General features: G+C 33.9%; 1 protein-coding gene across 4 annotated transcripts in view; it reads right to left on the minus strand.

Annotated features, from left to right (window-relative positions):
• Positions 1-271: 271 nt before the first annotated feature.
• The window catches only part of sm (smooth), a 287193-nt gene continuing 265482 nt past the window's right edge, over positions 272-21982 (minus strand). For 2 of the 4 annotated variants that reach the window (XM_053765034.1, XM_053765033.1), the window contains 11 exons: positions 19992-20075; positions 13701-13793; positions 11951-12030; positions 10800-10895; positions 10272-10382; positions 9587-9708; positions 8842-8992; positions 8173-8291; positions 6953-7041; positions 6107-6221; positions 272-2374 (listed from right to left, as the gene is read on the minus strand). In XM_053765034.1, coding sequence (XP_053621009.1) covers positions 2371-2374; positions 6107-6221; positions 6953-7041; positions 8173-8291; positions 8842-8992; positions 9587-9708; positions 10272-10382; positions 10800-10895; positions 11951-12030; positions 13701-13793; positions 19992-20075 — 1064 coding nt within the window. In that variant the 3' untranslated portion in view covers positions 272-2370. The remainder of the gene's footprint in view (positions 2375-6106; positions 6222-6952; positions 7042-8172; positions 8292-8841; positions 8993-9586; positions 9709-10271; positions 10383-10799; positions 10896-11950; positions 12031-13700; positions 13794-19991; positions 20076-21982) is intronic. The other 2 variants (XM_053765035.2, XM_064436843.1) reach the window with 1 other exon arrangement.

A 21982-nucleotide genomic window follows, 5' to 3' on the forward strand; every position in this document is an offset into this window, starting at 1 on the left:
TTAAATAAGTAAAGAAAATAAAAAAGAGCGCTTAAGAATCAAAAAAGTTTTGTACTTATATAAAAAAAAAGTTATTTTTCATTCATAAGCGCTCTTTTTTATTTTCTTAAAATTTATAGTAGATATACTATAAATTTTACTTTTAAATGAAGAACTTTTTATTCGTTAATGCTCGAATTTTATTGTTCATTGGTTCGAGCAAAATTTCGAATGATTGTTGTGAATTTTCTATGCGAATGTATTGAAGTGGTTGTGTTGAAATGAAAGAATATTTTGTTGTGTTGACATGTATTTAATGTTTACCATGTAACTACAAATACCTAGTTACCAATCAAGTAAGCTAAAATATATAAATGAAAGGGGAAAATTAAATAAACGATTACAATTCTTAATCATATGTTCTGACAGCGCGCTGTTTTTTTGTGTCCATGTTGGTACGCTTGCGATATTTTCGGAAAAATCCATTTCCACTAAAATCTTAAATTTGTAGAGGTAAAATTATAAAATACTGAATTTTCATAAATATTTTTTGATACAACTTGGCAAAATGGTAGTCGCGCTAAGAAAGCTTTCGATCACAGTGGAAATGTTTTTTTTTTTTAATTTGTTGTGATTCAGACAGAAAATTGACATTATCTTTTTGACATTAAATAGGGGTTCCGCCAATTTTCCCGTCCAAAAACTTGTATTATTTGAGTTTGTGTATTGTCAGTATTCCAAAACAATAACTAATAACACCAATCAACCGTATTATAATAAAAATATGTTTGACAATGAAACAATTTCAATATATTCTCTGTACATTTAACACAATCAGAGGTAAGCTATCACGACATCCACGTCCTAATACTAAACATTTAATTTTTCCATTCGAAAATACTAGAGAAAAAGATATGCATCTATTTACCTGATAACATTGACTTTAAATGTTATTTTAAGCTATTTAGGGTTCTATTTAATGTCGGCTATACGACTGTTTAATCTATGAAAATTTAAAAAAGACAGTATTGGTTGAAAATTTAAAATTGACGTAGTGTCTGTAGAATAAAAAAAAATCGAAGAATTAAGGTTGAGTCACATCATAAACAGTGATATAGGCGAGCTACCACACGTTCACACGATACAAACACCTATAGTTAAGAACAGAATAGGCAAAATAGCGCAAACATGGTGTTACCTTTGAATTCCTATATCTAGTCCTTGTGCAGGCTTAGTCAAATTTTTAATCGAATCTTTCACTAGTTTTGTTTATTTTAAGAAAAATTTATAGAAAATCCATACTGTCATATTTTTTTCACTAATCGAATATAATTGACATTGCAATGACGCTTACTACTAGCCTAGAAAGTGTACAACACTATTTCTTATATTTAGACATTTTTTTTGGTTCTTATAATAGAATGGTCAAATTAATATATATGTCTATTTTTTTTTATTAAAAAAGGCATGCAGAAAGAGAACATGCACACTCCAAGCACGGTGTCAAAATAAATCAAAAATGAAACTCATATTTGCTACCTTAAACCGTATTTTGTTTATTTCTTGTACATTTCACAACTGCCCCGCTGACAAAACAACCGACTTTCAATCGGACATTGAATGGCGTACACACGTCGTTATAAATTTAATTTATATAAGAACGTGTGGACGTACTAATGGAAAAACGAAAAATCTATGGTACGTGTACATATACCTACTGCCTTATAACAAACTCACAAACTAATATCAATACACTAAAAATGTAACGAAATTTGTTGAATCAGTGCCATCCTCAAAATAAAATTATTGAAATTCAACATAATATTTTATAACATCGTTTTTGTCAGTTTTAAAAAGGGAGATTTCGAAAATGGCACCGAGATCTATATAATCTAATATTACAGAAATAAAATGGGAATATTACTTAACAAATATATAACTAAGCCACTAGTCAGAAATCAAAAATGCATCGCGCAATCATCAGAGCAGCAAACTCTGCGTCAAGGCCGACAAACGAATATGGAAATGTAAAAAAAATGTGTTATAAGTATAACATGATAAATCTTGTTACTGTGTCTATAATTATATTTAAAAAAAAACTAACTGTTAATGTCTTTATAGAGTGATCTAGATCACAAAAATTGTAAAAATAAGGAATTATAAAGTTAATGCCATTGCTTAAAAAAATATGTGTCCGAGAAATATAACTTGAAGTCAAGATGTCTTTCGTTTTTCACGTTTTTGACTGTGTTGTATGTTTTTTTTTTTTCGTATTTTTTTCTTTTTTGCAATGGCAGCCCCTCCCTCCCCGCACTCGTAGTGGTGTGGCTGTGTGTGTGTGTGTGCCGTCCATCTTGATATGTGTGAGTTAATGTCTCCGCCGCTTCGCCGTTAGCTAGAAGCAAATACGTTAAACGTAAGTTGTCTTTAAAATTTATGTCTACCGAAAAATAATGTGGTGAAATATATTTATTGCGTATTCTTTAAAGTCATCTAGTTCTAAAAGTGAACGCTATTTTTCGGTCAGCTTGTGAAAGTAGTTAATGTAGAGTATAAAAAATTAAAAAAATGCAGAAAATAATAGTAATCCAGCAAAATTAGTAACGCTGTTTTGTATATGTGGAAAAGACATATAGTGTTTCTCAAGTTAACATAATGATACGAACGAGTAAATAATTTATTTATCATTGTGATATGTAATTAGTTATTTATCGAAGCATTATACACAATACATACACATATCGCCACATACACTTACATACGCACATTTGCTAAAATAAATGTACAATTGACAATATCTGACAGGACAAGCGATTTGTACAATCGAGCACATCGTGTCCAGCCTATATTTTAATCTAATAAACTATCAGCATTTTAAAAGTACAAATCTAAATTTATCAAGCTTAAAAAGCATTCCGCCACGATTCTCTCACAAAATATACGACAGTTGTGCACGATTGTACATTTTAAGTACAATATACATCTTATACATATCTACATGCCACGTACAACGGTTAAAATTGACATTCAAATGACGCGTGTCACACAAGATATGTCATTCCAATTAGATTTCACAACATATGGTTATTATTTTCACCGATTGAAAGATATTTATTTAACACCGTTAAATTAATGTATTTTTTAATTTAATTTAATTTAGAAGTTGTATTTCTCATTATGTACATCAATATCGTCACATTTAGCACATCAATAATAAATATTTTGTCAGAATATTTTTAATTGTCCCTTTTTGTCACAAAACTACCGTCAAAATATTTATTATGTTGTCTCAATGGCGCATGTTGCATGTTTGTCGTCTATATTACATTTTATTTCTAAACAACACTATAAACTTTGGCTTTATATTTGGCTTAGATGAGATTGAAAGAACCGAAGCGAGAATTTTTACATATGCCCGAACACTTTTACGTAGGCGAGTGTCCAACTTTTCTTAAAACGTTCAAAAACTTCGCACTTCCTATTATAATTATGCCGTGAAACTGAGGCATAACAAACGTGTAGATTTTCTAAGAATAGATATTTTTTTGATCAACTGAGAAGGTATATAATACAAAAGGCAGACATCCTATATTTGCTTGTTGAAATTTTACAGTGTATAAAACGTTAGAATTTAATTAAAAATGTATGTCATTAACATTTTATTAATATTTAATATAAGAAAGAGAAGGCAAGCTCTAATATTTTTACAGGACAATTTCACTATAAATTTCTACAAATAAGTTATTTTTTCTAATTTTACAAGCAAATATACAGATGTTAACTTTAAGATCTATGGTCCCCTACTGTAGAAGATAAATGGTTTGCGCAGACAAAGAATTTTAAATCGAGTATGGTAAAAATTATTAAACTAAATAGTTACATTTGTCTGAAATAAAAATATTACAATTTCTTTCAGAGCTTTGCTTTTACCAGATAAAAATTCTGTCATCTACGCACACCTTAAAACATATGTCAATAATTATAACATTTAGTTAAAATTCAAAAACCGTAAATAATTACAAATTCAGTCCAAAATGGCCGCTTTCTTTAATATATTATGCAATCAATTTTGACTAGAGAATAAGTCTGTCTATAAGAGAACAGGTTTATATAAATAGTTTTTTTTATTAAATAAAAAGCGTATTGCATCATCGACACTAAAATACTATCGTGTACCACATGTTCCTACAATTTTTTGTTATAAAATAAAATGTAGACATTTTTTTATTCAAGCAAAAACTTTTTCATGTCATCCAGTCATCTTTAAATTATTATAAATAAATCTAAAGGCTTTATGAATGAATCTTCATTGTTTCTATACTATTCTTTAATTTAGTTAAACTTTGAATTTGTTATGAAAAATAGGACAAATATTATACTTAGTTAGAGCATTTCGTATAGAGGCAGGAAGGTACACAATAATCTAAATACAAAATATTTAATTTAAACAAACATTTATACAACAACAATTACAACAAAAGTTATCACATTGTGAAACTTAAAACGGCAGACATTGATTTTAGGCCGAATTACAATATTATAGATTGTCAACGGAAAATCGACTAAAACTATAATTTTGTGCAAAATACGGCCTGGCAAATTTAAATCTTATTTTGAAGGGCAAGTTGGGTACATAATAAAATCTATTTATTATACATATTATATTTAAATTTAATAATTAAATTGGTGTTTCGATTGACATTCAAGAAAAAATACTTTTTACACAACACAAAATATCGATAATTTAATTCTATTTTAGATTTTAGCTTTCATATATATTTCTATTATTATTTAAGTATATATTAGTAGCGAAAAAATCTGTATATAATAAACAAAAAATGTAACACAACACCTTCAACGGTACACGGTAACTACTTACTATGTAAAAAAATCCTTATCGAATTTACATTAAAATAAAAATCTTTCTATAATATTACTATTTAACTACAACAAATTATTTATTTTACATCTCTTTGTGGAACAACAGGCCATAGACATATACTAACATCAAAACCGTGGGCCAACTGGTGTGCACAATATGCTACATTCCTACTAGTAAAAACAGATATTTTTTTCCAATGCCAAAAACAAAAATATATGGAGCTTGTGTTGTGCTATGACGTCGCGATTTTTGAAGTCCCAATGCATTCCTAATATACTTTAAAGAGAACAAAAAAGTAATTTACGTAATTAACAAAACTGATCAATTTAATTTACTCATTGTGTTTGGTTATTTAAATACCTTTGGGTATTTATTTTTTTACCAAGTCAACTAATATTTATTTGTGTGATGGAGACAGTCAAAAGCCAAAATTTTACGTGAACTAAGGTAATACATTTTTTTTAAATTTAAAATCAATAGTCATTTTGAATTAATTGTAGCATTTTTTAAATAATTTATGAAAAATTTACGATATCTAAAAGTAGGTACTATGCCATTTCAGTGATTTAAATTTTATCTCTATTCTTTTTGAAATCATTCATGTACCAAATTTGCCATACAAAATCTTAACTGTGCCATCTTTGGGTCGATAGAACATAATAAGTCTTTGGTTAGCTCCAACTATGTTTACCCTGTCTCACAATCTTGAAACGATAAAGTTTTCCTTATCGAGCACCGGTGGCGCTACTATCTTCGTGAAGCTAAAACCAAGGTTTATCTATTCCTAACATTCTCTTACAAATAAAAACCGCCAATGTTCATTTAACTTCTGGAATTTTTAAATATATTTTCAAAACTCTGAATTAACCCAAAATTTATGACATAAAATAATTTAATACCCTTCATTTTTATGTCACGACTTAACTTGTAACTGCTTTATGAATAAAACTGTGACTGCAAAAGGCCAGTGTTTCGGCTTAAAATCTTTCGTCCCATAGGGCCAAAAATGGGACGAAACACAAAACTAACCTAAAAACCGTTGTCAAAACCTTTCATCGCTCAACAAAAAATCAACTCTCTCTCATCTGACCGTTGTCCCGGTTGTTTCCGCCGCCACAGAGCGCCGGAGCCCAGGTTCCGCTAAACAAAAAATCAACATTGGTCCTTAAACACCGTTCACAAATTACATGTCTTTTATCCGCGGTATATACAATACAGTACAGTGTGGCGCACATGATAGCTTACTAGTAATCGTCGGCGAGCCCGTTATTCTGTCTGTTGTCGGGTTTGTTCTGCGGCCCCTTGCCGATCTGCCGCGTCGACGAGAAGCACAGTTTCATAACGAACGGGAACTTTGCACCTGAAATTTTTGAGGTTATATTTAGAGGATTTCAAAACAGGACTCAATTATTTTACTGAAACTAATGTCAGTGTAAAAATTGTACTGTATAAAACCATGACACTATAAAATTAACTGATATGATAAGTGCTTTGTCAGGTCGTGGTCTCCTGGCATGTAGTGAAAGAAAATGTTACCAGGAAGTAACATTTTATTGTTCATAGTTCATTATTACTTTCATTTGGTGTACATTAGGTCTTGTTAATTCATAAAGAGAAGAAACCACTCTTATCACATTCTATTTGACATCGAAAAGAATGTATCTATATATGTGTAACTAAGAGTATTGATAAGTGCTTAGTTTGGTCCTGGACAGCGTTGGCGTCCCGATTTTTGAATACAGAATTTACGTCCCGCTTTTTTGGATTTGTAGTCACAACGCAAAATATAAACACAACATCGGCATACTTTTGCACAAAGAATTATAAAATAGGCAATTAAAATGTTCAATAAAATTTTATTATTGTTTTTATTAATGTTGTTTTTCCCGCGTTTTTTATCATTAGGTTTCAAAATCCCGCGCTTTTCCTAATAAACATCTTGCAACGTTAGTCTTAATACTGCATGTAGGAGACCAGAACCATTCAAAATCCGGGACGCCTGTCGTGTAAGATGTTATACATATATTAAACAAGGTATTAGAAAATATAACAATATATATTAATAATAATATGGGTATAGATAAAACATACCAGGATGTTGTATTGTGGCGTGGTTGCACGCCATTATCGCCATCACAGACTGCGATATGTTCTGGAACTCCATGAGGCCTGACGACGACCTGCGTAAAACGAACAAGCTATTTAGTTAAAGAAATTCATACTACTAATATTGTAAACGTGTTTGTTTGTCCCTCTTTCATGTTAAAACTAATAAAAGTTAAAAATAAATAAATAAAACGGAGCAATGACTTTAGTTTTACATATTTACTAGCGGCCCGGGCCGGCTTTGCACGGGTACAATATTATATATGTTATATACATATGAAACTTTATCTAGAATCACTCTTGTTTAAAAAAACTAGCATCATAATCTAGATCAGTAAGTTTTAAAGGCCTAAGCACACATAGGAAGAGACAGGCAGTGGGAAGCGACTTTCGCTTTATACCATGTAATGATATATAGTGTATATTCATACGAGTATTTTGTTATTTTTCCTAGTACACGCCAATGCGTCTTTTTTATTCTCATTTATTTTTGCAGGTCCACTGGAAGAAATTTCAATAGAATTAAGAAATGAAGTAGTACCTTTATACTTAATCTCCTATTTGCAAGTTTTATATTTAAACTGTTTGTTGTATTAAAAAAAATATTCTGTGTTTTCCAAATATCTCCACAATAAAAAAAAAACACAGAATATTTTTTTTAATATCAGTGGAGATATTTGGAAGGGAACACAGTGACTTTTATAATATTAATGGAAATCACTCCGTAATTGTTTCTTTTGCACATTTAACAATATCATTAATCCACAAGATTATTACTTAAAAATGTATTACGGTATTGGCAATCTTTTATAATGTCATTTCTTTTCAGCATTGGGACCAACCAATGCCTTATAGTTTGTATATTTTCGACAAAAATAGAAGTATTTTTATAATAGCTCTAGATGTTGCCCGCGGCTTCGCTCCCGTGGGAATTTTGAGATAAAATATAGCCTATAGCAATATTGGATAATGTACCTTTCTAATGGTGGAAGAATTTTTGAAATCGGTTCGGTAGTTTCGAAGATTACCCACCTCAAACATACAAAGTCACAAACGCTTACCTCTTTGTAATAATAGTATAGATAAATTCAACGCGAAAAAGATGTATGTAAAGGCCTGATTTCTGAATAGGCCTAATCTAAGTTTTTATCATTTAAAAACTTAGATGAAACTAGATGAAAGCTGTATAAAAATAAATATATTACCGTTCGCTCTTAAGTGGGAACTTTGAGATGGTGTGCGGGGGCGCGACGCCGTAGTCCTTGAACACGCTGAGCAACTGGTCGTCCGACACGTCGGGCGGCGTGTTGAAGAAGTGCAGCACCTGCTCCGGGCAGAGGCAGCGCTCGGTCTCATTGCTCCGTCGTGCTCCTCCGAGGTTTCGGACAACGATGTGTCTACGTTGAACCGTCAACGGAGGACGACGGAGCAATGACGCCAAATGAGCTCATTCTTATAAAAAAAAGGTAACAATAAAATTGTTTCATCAATATCTATTCAACTAATTTTTTATTTATTTAAAGGATGGAGATTTTTTACGTTTACTTTATCAATTATTTCACAAAAGATATGAAAAAATAAAATCACATTTAAATACATTAATTCTATCTGGATTATATTTTTATTCCTTGACCTTGGCAAATAGCCTGTATAAAATTAAATTTAAAATTCAAATTTTTTACGTTTAATATACATCGATGGCTTTAAACGTCTTTACAGTTACAATTGTGCCCACAAACATCTACCGACAATAAAATATTCAATTTTTAATTCTTCCCACCAACAAGGTATACTAAAAACCGATTTCTCTGCAAGTGAATGCAAAATTTATATGAGAAATAAAATTCTTTAACCACATATTATCATACAATTACCTTGCATGGCGGTTGTATTCTGTTCTTGTGTATGGAGGCGGGCGTGAGGAAGCGGTTGTTCTTGTTGCCGACGTAATCCTTGAACGAGGGGCTCTTGTCAGGGAGAGGGTAGGGGTTCATCACCTCGGATAGATATGCTTGTTTCGAGAAGCTGTAAGCGATACATGATATCTGTGATATCCGTTGAAATCAATTTCTTTATTAGCAATCTTAGTGTTACAATTTGAAGTGTATTTCTGCTTTTTTTGAAGTGAAAACTTCTTTAGCGGCGTTGTGCACTTTTTGTGATGGGTAAAAAATGTTAAACTCGCATCAGGACACGTGACCCTAAACGAAAATTCGTATGATGTCAAAAATGCACAACGTTAATATTCAAGTTTTCACTTCTCCCTATTTTTTTTTTGTTATTAGCTTTTGCCTGCGGCTTCACCCGTTGAATTTATGTGCAAAAGCGGTACAAACGTATTTTTCATACAAACTTTCACCATTTGCATGCCCCTCCTTCGTAACTGTATATCACAGCCGGACTCACTGATGTTCCACCGCACTCGCGACACAGATAGGCACGTATATGAATAAACTGAGCCTCGTTCTCACACGACAATTCGTGTCACATACAGTGACATCTAAAGTGTCACTGTATGTGACACGAATCTTGAGAGGTTTATTTTTTCTTGGCTGAAGTGGTGTCAATGCCGGGACTATATTCAAACGAGAGAGAGAGAGAGATGAAAGAAGTACTTACGCCAATGTCAATGTGTAGTCTCCGACGGTGACGTTGTTGAGGTTCTGCACGCACCTCTCTACTGAGACGGCGTCGCCCATCTGCACCATCGCCGTGCCTTCTTTCGTCTTCAAGAATTTTATCTGGTGGCATAATGTTTAGCAAATTGTTAGTGACGAAATTTCGCTAACAATGAAGTGAGCAGCAATGAAGACGAAAACTTTTTGAGATCTGTCGAAAGTACAGTTGAGGGCAGACGCACATGACCTTCCTGTGGTAAGCAGTTATTAAGGGAGGGAATCAGGTTTATCTGCCCCCAACTGTACAAACATGTGGCCCAACTAAACTGAAAGAGATAGCAATATATATACAATGCATCAAAAAGTTCTTGGGAGTGCGGGCTCCAGTTATGTAGAACTTCATGGATGATAATATGGGTTTCCAATCTAAATCAACCGTTAACATGCGCAGAACAACGCAAAGTATGTGATTTTATCTAATCGGCGGCACGCAGGTTAAAGTAAACGTCAAAATTAGGAACTATTCACGAAAAGGTTCTGAGGCTCATCCTGCACGAAAATTTATGACACATCTAGTTAAGTCTATTAAAGTATATTAATGACACAGAAAGATTATAAAAGTAATTTCTCAAAAAGCTACAAACTACTGGTGCTAATAGGTAGAACATCAAGGAAGAAATACTCACTCTAACAACGTTTCCGTATAGGCAGCACAAGTTGAATAGTCTATCAGCGTTGGCTGTCTGAGGGTCGAGTCCGTACACCATCATCACAGCGCCTTGTTGCGGGGGACCACCCTGAAAAATAGACGAGATCTTTTGTAATTATGTAGCGTTTGAGTCTTCGTATGACGTCACAGATAATTTTGTATCAATGCCGCCTGATTGGTTTTCATTAATATGATTCGCCGAGTCAACACGTTAATTACATAGTCTTTCTTTCTTTAGATTATGTTATTTATTGCATGAAATGGCTTTTTACGACTACTTACCGCCACCTAGTGGTCGCATACACATTAGTAAACTAATACTCTACCTGTGTATAGGTGTCCTAGCGATGTTTTTCTTCACCGGCAAGTGGTGGCATATGAAAACTACTTGAGTCAGTTTGGTATACAAACTCACGAGGCACGAACCTGGAACCTTTCGATTCGTGTTCACGTTCACGAAATGTTTAGTTTATAATTAAGCTTGACCTTGATAATGATATAATACCTGGTTCTGTGGCGGCATGGGCGGGTGGTGCATCGGCGGAGGGGGGACAAACCCTTCGCCCCCGTAGCCCTCTGGTCCATAACCGCGCCCGTCCCTCTGGAAAATGAACATGTGTAAATTTATTTAATTTTGGAAATAGTTTAAGATCGAGCTACCAGTTCCCCCCGGCAGCACCCGTTCACGAGTTGACGCGTGAGTCAGCCATCGCGAAGCTCAACCACAATAGAGGGAATCTCCCGACCCGATCCACGATATATATTCTTAAAGCTACAAATTAACAAAACGGAACTGATTTCAATGGACGACCGTTGAGAAAAAATTCCGAAAGAAACTCATTTAACTCTTAAAACACATTGGATTAAACCCGGGCAAAATCTTTATGCCCAGTTTTCTCATCTCGACATGTGTAATGTTATTGACAAATCTTTATGCTATGAACAGAACTGATCGGTTATCAAGATGGTCATCAGAACTGTCATTACAGACGCACACTCCATGGTAGATTTTCCACGAAAGTTTTTTTCCCTAAGAAATTTACATTTAACAAAGGGGCACACACACTTAAGCAAATTTGGCCACAAACCGCACAAATTTAAACCGGAACAAATCTTAATTATTATTAGATTGCTACAATATCACGGGGGCCGTATTCTCGTCTGTCTGTCGCAGCGGGCATTATCTCTAATTGGAATTTAATTATAACGCACTAAAGGTTCTTTGGGGATACCGCTCACACCTTCGGCCGACCCGAAAATTAGCTTGAAACACCGTTAATCTTTTGGATCTCAGAAACATTTTCGATTTTGTAAAGTTCTACCATTATTACGGTATTGAATTGAAAACAATAGTTTTAATCTATTTTGTAACATCAAATAGACGATACTTGATACGACGCGATGCCTTCCTCTATATATTATAGAAGGAAAGGAAGAAGGGGCCAAGGAAGACCAAAAGATAGATAAATCAGACAAATAAAAGAAGAAATGTACGTCGTGTCCTATTGAGAGAGCAATGGAAGAAACTCCACCGACAAGAGCCTCGCTCTTAAAATAAAATGTGATGGCAGCGCTTGTGTGCGGGATGGCCCAGTAAGTACACCCCATTTTCTAAAAGTGACATAATTGATAATTATCAAAAACACAAACACTTACAGGATGGTGAGGGGGTGGAGGCCCGTGTCTCTCTTTCATCATCCCCGGGGGCGGAGGCCCTCCGCTTCCATAGTCCATGTCTGAAAACAAACATTACTTTATCAGCTGGTTTTTCTAACGGTCATTGCGGGCACGCAATTCTCTTCATCGATTGCCTTCCGCGCGGTAATACATTTTGTGAAAGACATCATTGTCCCATCGCCTCAACAACCTCTGTAGTCTAATGGTCACCATGCTGGAATGCTACAGTGAAGTAGGTTCGATTTCCGTTCAGGTCAACATGAAAAACTTTTTCAGATCAACCTGGGTTTATTAAAAATTTAGTTAGTATCCCATAAGTCTCTAACTTGCTTTGGGGCTAACTCAATCTGTGTGATTTGTCCATAATTATTTATCTCTCATGCTTATCAATAAATCCAAGAACGCAACACAAATATATCGCCTTGTCTAATTGTCCAGGCTAGATTATGTCCGCCAGGCCAATAAATATATCATCCAGTGATACCCACATTGGTGTAATTCCCTTATTACTGGTCGGATTAACATTCGACATTAATTACTCTAAGAAAATAATAATTTCTAATTTTATGACATAAATTAATCTATTTCATAATAATGACAACATCAATAGATATAGTACATATCTAGGTATTATAATTGTCGTGTTTACTTCATTATACAATGTTACAAATAACATATATAGACATGCACATCACAAACAATTGGAATAGGTTTAGGTAATTGAAATGAAAGTCTGTATTTGATGAAGATTTTTATTGTATTTTGTATATAGTGAATGGCATAATTGTTTCATACAAGTCAATACCGCAATGCATGTGTTGTAATACATAATAAGTAGTCATTAATAATTCATATAATGTATAGGTACATGTTTATTTAAATGTAAAAATATAATTAATCTACCATAAATTTATGAAAATAATCGAATTCGTTTTTCCGTTTAAGATAGTATCTATGACAAAGATGTCTTTTTAGATAATTAATAATACAAGAGTTAAAAGATATATATTTTATACATACATTAAAATTATATATTGAAAAATGTATTGTGGTGAATAATATCCTTAACATGTATCAAATTTGTCTAACAAAATAAATTACCTATAGATTAATCTCGATTATGTATTATTGTAAAACCACTGTGTATTATTGTAAATTGTTTAGTAAAATTTCATAGTATCAAGTTGAGATAGTTGCGAAATCAACTAACTAGTTAGAACTGTTATTCCGCTATAATATTAAGTTAGGTAACACTAAAACACAACTTAAAGGTTTCTAGGTTAATGGATACAACCATGCTATCATCTAGATATACAAATTCACTTTGCACTAAAAGCTTATGTTAGGATCTAAACTTTCCAATAAGAATGGAATTGACAACGTCGCTATTACGGTACGGCTATTCTAAGATGAATTACAAGAAATAAAATTTATTATAAATTAAGCACTACGTTTCAAAGTATCCAGAAGAATTTGGTGATTCTCTTAGCATATATCAAGTCTCGTTTAAATTTAAACCCTTGTACCATTTTATTACATTAGAATGTACAATTTTAGGTCCAGGTCTTGCTTTTTGTAACCGACAGACTTTAATCCTGTTTTTTTTTAATTATTTCGTATTTCATTAAAATGTTTAGTACAATTCTTAAATGGAAAGCATAGACAGCAAAAATATATTAGTAATTTATAAAGAACACATTTTCTTCATTCCGGGTAGATTTATACAAACCGTTTTGTGTATGTTCGCACGAATGCTGACTGTGTTGGCTGCAAGAGTCGTCGCTACACGATCTGGTGGAAGTCTGAGGCGCGCTTGACGGATCTGTCGATTAGTCTTCCAATAAATCCACAGATTTTAATATTACGACAGTGTTATTTGGTTCCTTGATTTGATCTTGTCTCTTTGTCGAGTGTTCTTCATTGATTTATTGAAGTTATTTCTTGATTATTTATTTTTTATTTGTGTAATGTTCAATGAGTAATGACGTTACGAGTTTCATCACTGTTCTGTACAAGATATATCTTCTGTTCGTGTGTGTTCATGTTACATTAATGCTTTGAAATATACATTTACGCCATTACCAGCCTTGCTGTCTTCACCCATTATAAATTGAATTGCATCATAATTGCCTCTGTTTAATATTGAGGTAATTTTACCGTGGCGTTTTGCATAAAATACATTTTACAACCGTCCAGTAAATATTTTACATTCGCGGTATTCTCGCTAATTGTTTAAAAGCGAGAGAACACGTCGATTAATTGCTTGAAAGCCATACATTTGATGGACATACGTAAATATATTGGAAAATATACTACGATGTTTATTATTTATCTGAGTTTTAAAGCGACATAAAACGAAAATTGATTTCACTTCACAGTCCCCAGGCGTTCCTCTTCCATTTATGATCCATTAAATGAACAAATGACAGTTTTTGACGAGGTAACTCCTTCAAAAGGACTAAGGAACCACTTGTTCTCAGTAGTCCCTCGAATAGATACGCAAAGAAAAAGCTGCTACTTAAGTACATTGAAACGCACTTGAAAAGACATTGGTTTTCTAACAAATATCTGTTCTAATTCGATTCGATAAACCAAGTAGCTTTGGTAAAAAAACAACGTCAAGGTTAATAAACTGTGAAGACGTTGCTCGGTCTAATGGAATATAATATTTATCTAAAAGTCTTATAAAATCTGCCGTTTGGGAATTTTCAACGTAAGCTTGAAAAGGAATTTTTGATTTTGTGTTTTCCATCAAGGAAGATTACGGTCAAAAGCATTCTAAAAAAATATACAAGAAATTGTAAAATGCACATATTTTATTAAATCTATTCAATAAATAGAAATAATATAGGGTAAGGATGTCATGTACAGTTTACTGTAAAGAAATAAACGATTGTCAACTGAAACAAAATGTTAATAAAACCCCGCCTATAATTATTATTTTCGACAAAAATTACAACGAAAATACGTCAACTCAGCTTATCATGCCCTAACTAAAACGAATAACGCTTTAATCACATTAATCGGCCTAATAAAACGAATATTGCAACAAAATTAAACTCCACCGTGTCGGACATTAAAATGGCTTAATCTACTTCACGGTTGTAAACATTTAAATTTACGGTGTTGCCATGTCCGGGGATTATTTTTTTAGAAAACAAATATATACGGCATGCGATGCGAGCGTTTGCCGCTGAAAATGGTAACGATCAAAAAAAGAAGGGAAAAAAGAACTACATATTTCATTCCACATATACGGTTGTGTTTGCTCTCACACCTGGTGTTGTAATACTTTAAAATTTTATAGGCGCGCCGCCGCGGCCATTTTTTTTTCCAGTGAAACTCGCTGCATTGTTGTCGTTAAAAAATTGATGTTGAATAATGAATTTGTCTACCGTAGCTAGGTTGTTTGATGCTTCTGTGAGAAGATAAGGCTTTGATAATGTTCAATTGTTTTAAAACCAATATTTAAGTTGTTTATTATATTGAACTCTCTATAAAATTTTCTACCATAACGGTATGTGTGTGAGGACGTCTGTTAATCAATCATGCTATTTCTTATGGATGGATTTCGATGAAATTCGGTACACGGGTAAAATATAACCCGGTATGTGAGCACAGCTTTTTGAAGCATTTTTTACTGTATGTATAATGTGAAAAACTATAACCAAACCTATGCTGACAATACAAACTACTTCATGAACAATGATGCTGTGATATCGTAATGTGTGTTAGTCCACAATATTACAAGGAATTGCAAGGGATGAACTAGACTAGGGCGATTATAAATCAATTAGTTACGAAAAGTATCTGAAATTTAAATACGATCTGTTGAAGTCAAGTAACCTAACGCAACCGGGGTTATAACTATTAAAGTTACTATTTATTGCGCGTTAAATAAGGACTTTTATTGAAAAGCCATTGAGACGCGATTTTGACTGACGTTATCAGAATCGACGCCCAGATTTTCGTTACCATTTTGGCATGGAGTCTGCAAACACCCTAAATAAATATACAAAGATTTTATTCAAATAAATCGCAGGGAACAAAAATCATAGCTTATTTTTTTTAAACGCTCGTCGCACATCTGTATGTGCGACGAGCGATCTGCACATCTGTATGTGCGATGTGAATCTCTGCACAAACTGTGTATCTGTATACACAGTTTGTGCAGAGATTCACATTTATAGGGTAACAGTTGCATGTTGTAAAAACTATGCCAAATTTGATCCACAGCTTGCAAATTTCAAAATACCCTTTAAATTCAAAATCCATGCTGCAGCGGATTCACCGGCACGGCAACACCGACACGCGAGCGGAATTTATGAATTATTTAAAGCTGGCAACATCGAGGGTGTACTGTCGCGTGCTGTAGTGGTGGTGGCATTATTAATATTATAGTATCGATATTGAGTATACACTATTAATCAAAGACAAAAAGAAATAAAGACGACGGCCTAGCGTACTCAAAAGAGATAGAACAACTTTATTCACCCGACCCATCTCATACACAGCGGAAGATTGGGCCTTGTAAAACTGGCCTTGTAAATCCATTTTTACAAGGAGAAACAAATATTAGCACCGTGTACCGTTTCCTTTCGTAATTAATGTATGAATGAATATCAATTATCAGGTCAATCGGAACGAGATAAAAGATGGTAAATGTAAATTGATTAAAAACTTTGGTATCGTTTTGCAAGTACATATCACAAATTACAAGGCAAATTTTGAGGTTATGTTAAATCTGTATTATTTTTAAATACTTCAATTTTATCTATAGGTCAATATATCTATACTCAATAGTATTCAGAGTGGATATCAGTATGACAGCAAACATATACATATATAGAAGGATAAAACAGCTCCGACGAAGGTAATGGAACGAACTTTTTTTGACATTTCATCGATAAATCTCCCAAACAGCTGGCAACACTAAAGCGTGTCATTCCACCTCCAGATTCATCGCGCGGCACTATCCACCGTGCGTTTGACGCGCGCATGAAAACGTGCCCTACTTTCGATGCACCTTTTCAGGCCCCACTTTTTATTGTGACTTGGCCCCAATTTCACTTCTCTCTTTTGAAAAGTTTCGTAGTTTTGATTCTAATGACAACGAAGAAACCATTCCGTATTTTACGTACTTACATCTATCTTCAGTGTAGATCAACAAATCCGGTGAAGGAAAAACATCGTGGGGAAACCTGCACACTTGATGATTATTAAGGGTAGGAAGGGTTAAACAAACGTATGGACATGCACATATAAAGATCTAAATCACTACGACACCACACATGTATTCGAACCGATTGTCCGATTTGTTATACAATTTGTTGTTTCTAAGGCGACCCGAGGGGATTTTTGTAAACAAAGGATTTTTAATAAAATGTGTGTTTAAATAGTGTAAAATGTGAATCTTTCACCTTCTTTTTAACCCCTGACGCAAAAAGAGGGTTGTTATAAGTTTAACGTATTTGTCGGTGGCATCGTAGCTCCCGTTTTTTATGTCATAGTTAATTTTATCCCGAGTGTTCTTAGCTTGTTTCATGAAAATCGGTTCGGCCGTTCAAAAGTCGGGGTTTTTTAAAATTTGTCTAATAAATAAACTTGTGGTAAGTTTGATGTGCCTGATCCCTTTTTGCTGCAGAAAACTGAACATCGTAACATGACAGGTGCTAACTATTCACTCGCCCGGTCGACTCGATATAGGAATCCGAACAGACCTAGTTTTATTACGCGTTCAAGCGTGAAAAAGCATGTATTTTGCTTTTGTTTTGGTCAAGGGGTGAGCCTAGCCGCATGGCTGTGGCACTTTGACCACCTTGACTTGGAGGGGCCATCCCCTCCGCTCCAGCAGTACAGTACTACAGTCACTCAAAATAACATAATCAACGAATGAATCTTTATAATACTAGTGGTTCGCCGCAAATTTAGACCTCGCGAACACAATACATTTTTGACGAGTTTTTACAAAATTGTAAATATTTCAAAAATGAAAATTTCAATTATTGCGATTGATTTTAAAAAGGGGATACTATAAAAGCCGAACCGGATTACTCCATTGTGACAACATGCTTTGACATTGTTGTGCGTCGACGTTACTAAAAACTTCATACAATTCGGCAAAGCAAAACATTTATTTACCACGGTCGTCAATTACTTAAAATGAGTAAATTATGTTTAATTCCTGTGAAATTGTAAAACGACATGGTTATTTACAAAACAAGACTTTTAGAAGAAACGGATTCTCCATTATCCCAAAAGCAAAAAACGTCTCAGAAGCTTCGGTTAATCGCATATATATTCTATTCAAAACCATATATGCTAACGCATATATAAATCCCCACATCCCTGGCCAAACCGTTTAAACAAATTTTTCAATTTCATTCAAATACGTTCCGAATGGTTCATTTGCCTTTTCACGCGAGAATAGCATGTTTTATGCATGAAATTTCACGCTAGTAGATTTATAGTTCCATCTTGGACGTTTTAATAATACATATTGAGCTTCGTTCATTCATTCCTTGTACACCGTACGGATTCTAAAATTAGTATGCGACTAGAACCGGCATTCTTTAGTACCAGATATAAAGACATATAGAACAGGGATTATTCGTCATGAAAATTTCGAAGCACTTCTGGTCTCCCTTGTCTTTATTCAATGTAATTGCAATTTCAATAAATAAAGTATAACGTACACCTCTTAAAAACCATGATTCTTGCATTACAGTTTTACATCCAATATGATGAAATGTATATATCAGTGTTACGTATAGTGTCGCTTCAAAAATTCTTCAACGTACTTCGAAGTTGTAGAATTGATCTTCATGTCATGGTTTTGCCTAGAGACAACATCATGGAGTTCTTCAAAAAGTAAAAGATTCATTCAATTCATTCAGAGTCAGCGATGTGCGTATGTCACCCCTGGTGTTACAAGCTGTGGTGACTATATTTTTTCAGGTGTACTTCATGTCTGTTTGCTTAGTCCTAACTAACATTATAAATGTTGAAAGCAAGTTTGTTTATTTATTTGTTTGTTTGTTACCTCTTTAAGCTCTATCTCTATCAACCAATCTTCTTAAAATTTTTAAGGAGGAGGACAATAAGTAATTTCACCCCGAAAAAATAACTGCTAACGTGGGAAAAGACGCGGGCGAAGCCGCGAGCAAAAGCTAGTGGGTATATAAAACAACCCAAATGAAATTTTCAGTTTCACGAGCCATAGCAAGCTCTTGTCTAATAAATAAGATGTGGTCAGAATTCCACGAAACAACTAGTAAAATTTTATCTATTAATAGATAGATGTCTATGAAGCGAAACGGATTTATTTTTCTGTAACGGAAGGTCCGCATCCATACTAGTGCCAGGGCCGGAGGTCGGAAAATGTCCAAAGAAGCAGCCGTTCCGGGTATTATCTCGAGATTCTTGGTGTTTTTAGATTCAGAGGAGTTTTACGAACCTGTAGAAATATAGAGTTCAATTCGAACTATATTTTCAAATATTACATTCCGACAAAGTTTTTTTGGGACAGAAAATAGTTATCAAGAACCACAATTATTGTCAGGTCAAGTAAAATGTGATGTTTTTTATAATCGTTCCATGTTATAATTTTTGTGATGTCATCCACCCACATAATATATATGGGAAAGAATATGTTTTAATATTGACAACGTTCTTTCTTAATTATGATTAATGAATATTGAGCAAGGATCGTAGATCGCCGGTCATGAACGTCAAAGCATGGCTAAGACCCAAATGCATTTGGACACTTCCAAATCCCTTTGTTCGAGAACTTTGGAGAGATCAAACGAACTGCACTTCGTAGTAGGATGTGATTATATTAACGACCATTTTGAAATTCTTGTTTCATGTGGAAAGATAGATAATAATGTTTTGTTCATATAGAAATAGTTTACAGATATAATACGTGCGTAAAGACCGGCAGATGAACCGAACAACTAACTAAACAACTTACTACCATATGTGTCAGATTTATCAACTTTTAAGAAAATACTGAACTTACTGTAAGGCTGCGGCCTTCCGCCTGTAAATTGTGGAGACTGTAAAAGCGGGGCGCTCCGCTGGGCCGGCTGCACGTCTTCTGACACTGCGGACAAGACACAACCTCCATTTAAAAACTTGTATTTGGTTGGACATACTTATTTAGAAGGTGCTTCACAACACATAAGCGTTCTTTCCGCCGTTCTGTAATCGATATGTCCTCAGAGCGTTTCGACCGCTGCCACCGCGTTGTCATAACGATCCGTCAATGTTTTTTTCTTCGTACCTATATAGGTAATTTGTAACAACCTGTATACTTTATGAGTTGCTTGTCCATGCAACGTAACATGCAAGTTGACCGACCTTTATATACTTTTACTATACCCTAATTTAATAGGGAGTGTAAGCTGTATCGATACGGTTTGCTGAATTAGTTATATCTACACATCGTTTACAGATCAGACAAATCGTTAGCTGAAAATTCTACTATATTGTAAAGTAATAAATTAAGTAAAACAAACATGTTCCCAGCTGAAAATAACCTTATTAATCAAGTGTGTTTGTCATAGAAATTGGATCTGATACGGTCGGGACCAAATTTATCCCCAAACCAAAAATCAAGCAGACATACGAGTATATTCAAACTTTATTCAGGGCAAATTTCTTTCGGAGACACAATTTGGGGTAGATATGTGTGTGCTGATAAATAACATGATATTCACAGAATTCCATCATGAATTGGGAATATTTTTACCTAATTGTGAGATTTTTTACTGAATAAAAGCTGTAAAATATTAAAATCTGTGTCAATATAATTAGGTTTGTATGTAATTTTAGGATAAAATTAATATTTTATCTTTATAAACTATTACATCTTCGACTGGCCTAAAAGATTGTATGTTAAAAGCATTACCTTTCAGCGTTAAGTAGTAATGTGTTATCAATTAAATTTATAAAATAAATGCGAAACGAAACGCAAGTTTTTTTTTTTTTTATTTACCTTTTATTTCATGTGATGAGAAATAAGTTTCGACACCGTAGACCGAGAAAAATATAGACAACTAAAACAACTATTTCAAATAAACTTTGCGCATACCCGGGCACATACCTAGCTAGACTTAATAAAGGGAAGGCGACATGCGAAAAAGGACAAAAGATATATAAACCGTCTGTCACGTTTCTCTTCGTGAATTTCTAGTCCGCTGTTACGTGTATGAGTGAAATAGAAGATATCATGTCTATAGTTTTCTCTGTCTACATTTGACACCAAATACACAGTCTTATCCTGATTTCAGCTGACACTTACCGCCAATCCAATCTGTTTACGGAATCTTGTGCCGACCTCGTCAACTCCCCGTCACTTCCCTGCACATATAAAAAGACGAACACACTCTTTATATCCTTTTCCAACTCGTTATCATCTCTTTTACTATCTCTGTCTCGCGTAGCGTTAACATGCCAATTCCATATCAAAGCTACAAATATATATACAACCAAAAATATATATTCCAATCGTTATATTACACCGATTGTAGCGTGTTGAGACTTTGGTGTCTTGTGTCTTTTTGTCTGGTTCTGTTTTGCTGTTCAGTGCTCGACGTTCTTTCATTTGTTTCGATAGATCTCCTAAATCCTTTTAATAGAGTGTGTTTGTCTTTGGTTTTATATGTGCATGGAAGATTACGAATAGATCAATAATATCACTATTGATTAAAAGAAAAATGAGGTTTACCAACTAAGATAAAATATCTACATAGCTATAAATATCTATAAATTTAACGATGCCGTGTTCATTTCTAAATTTCCTTCTTTTGTAGAATAGAAACGAAATTCAGACTTTGGCGATAAATGGTACTTGTAAATTCATGCAATAGATGGGCAACCTCTTTTTCCTAAAGGTGTACATCAGTATGTTAATAGTAAAAACTGTTGTGGATGCAATAAGCTATGTAAATCTAACTAATAAGTAACATAGTGAAGCCAGGGCAATTGCAGTAAGCGTTTAACTCTTAA

The sequence above is a fragment of the Plodia interpunctella genome, chromosome 26 (genome assembly GCF_027563975.2).
Source record: "Plodia interpunctella isolate USDA-ARS_2022_Savannah chromosome 26, ilPloInte3.2, whole genome shotgun sequence".
NCBI classification, from domain to species: Eukaryota; Metazoa; Arthropoda; class Insecta; order Lepidoptera; family Pyralidae; genus Plodia; species Plodia interpunctella.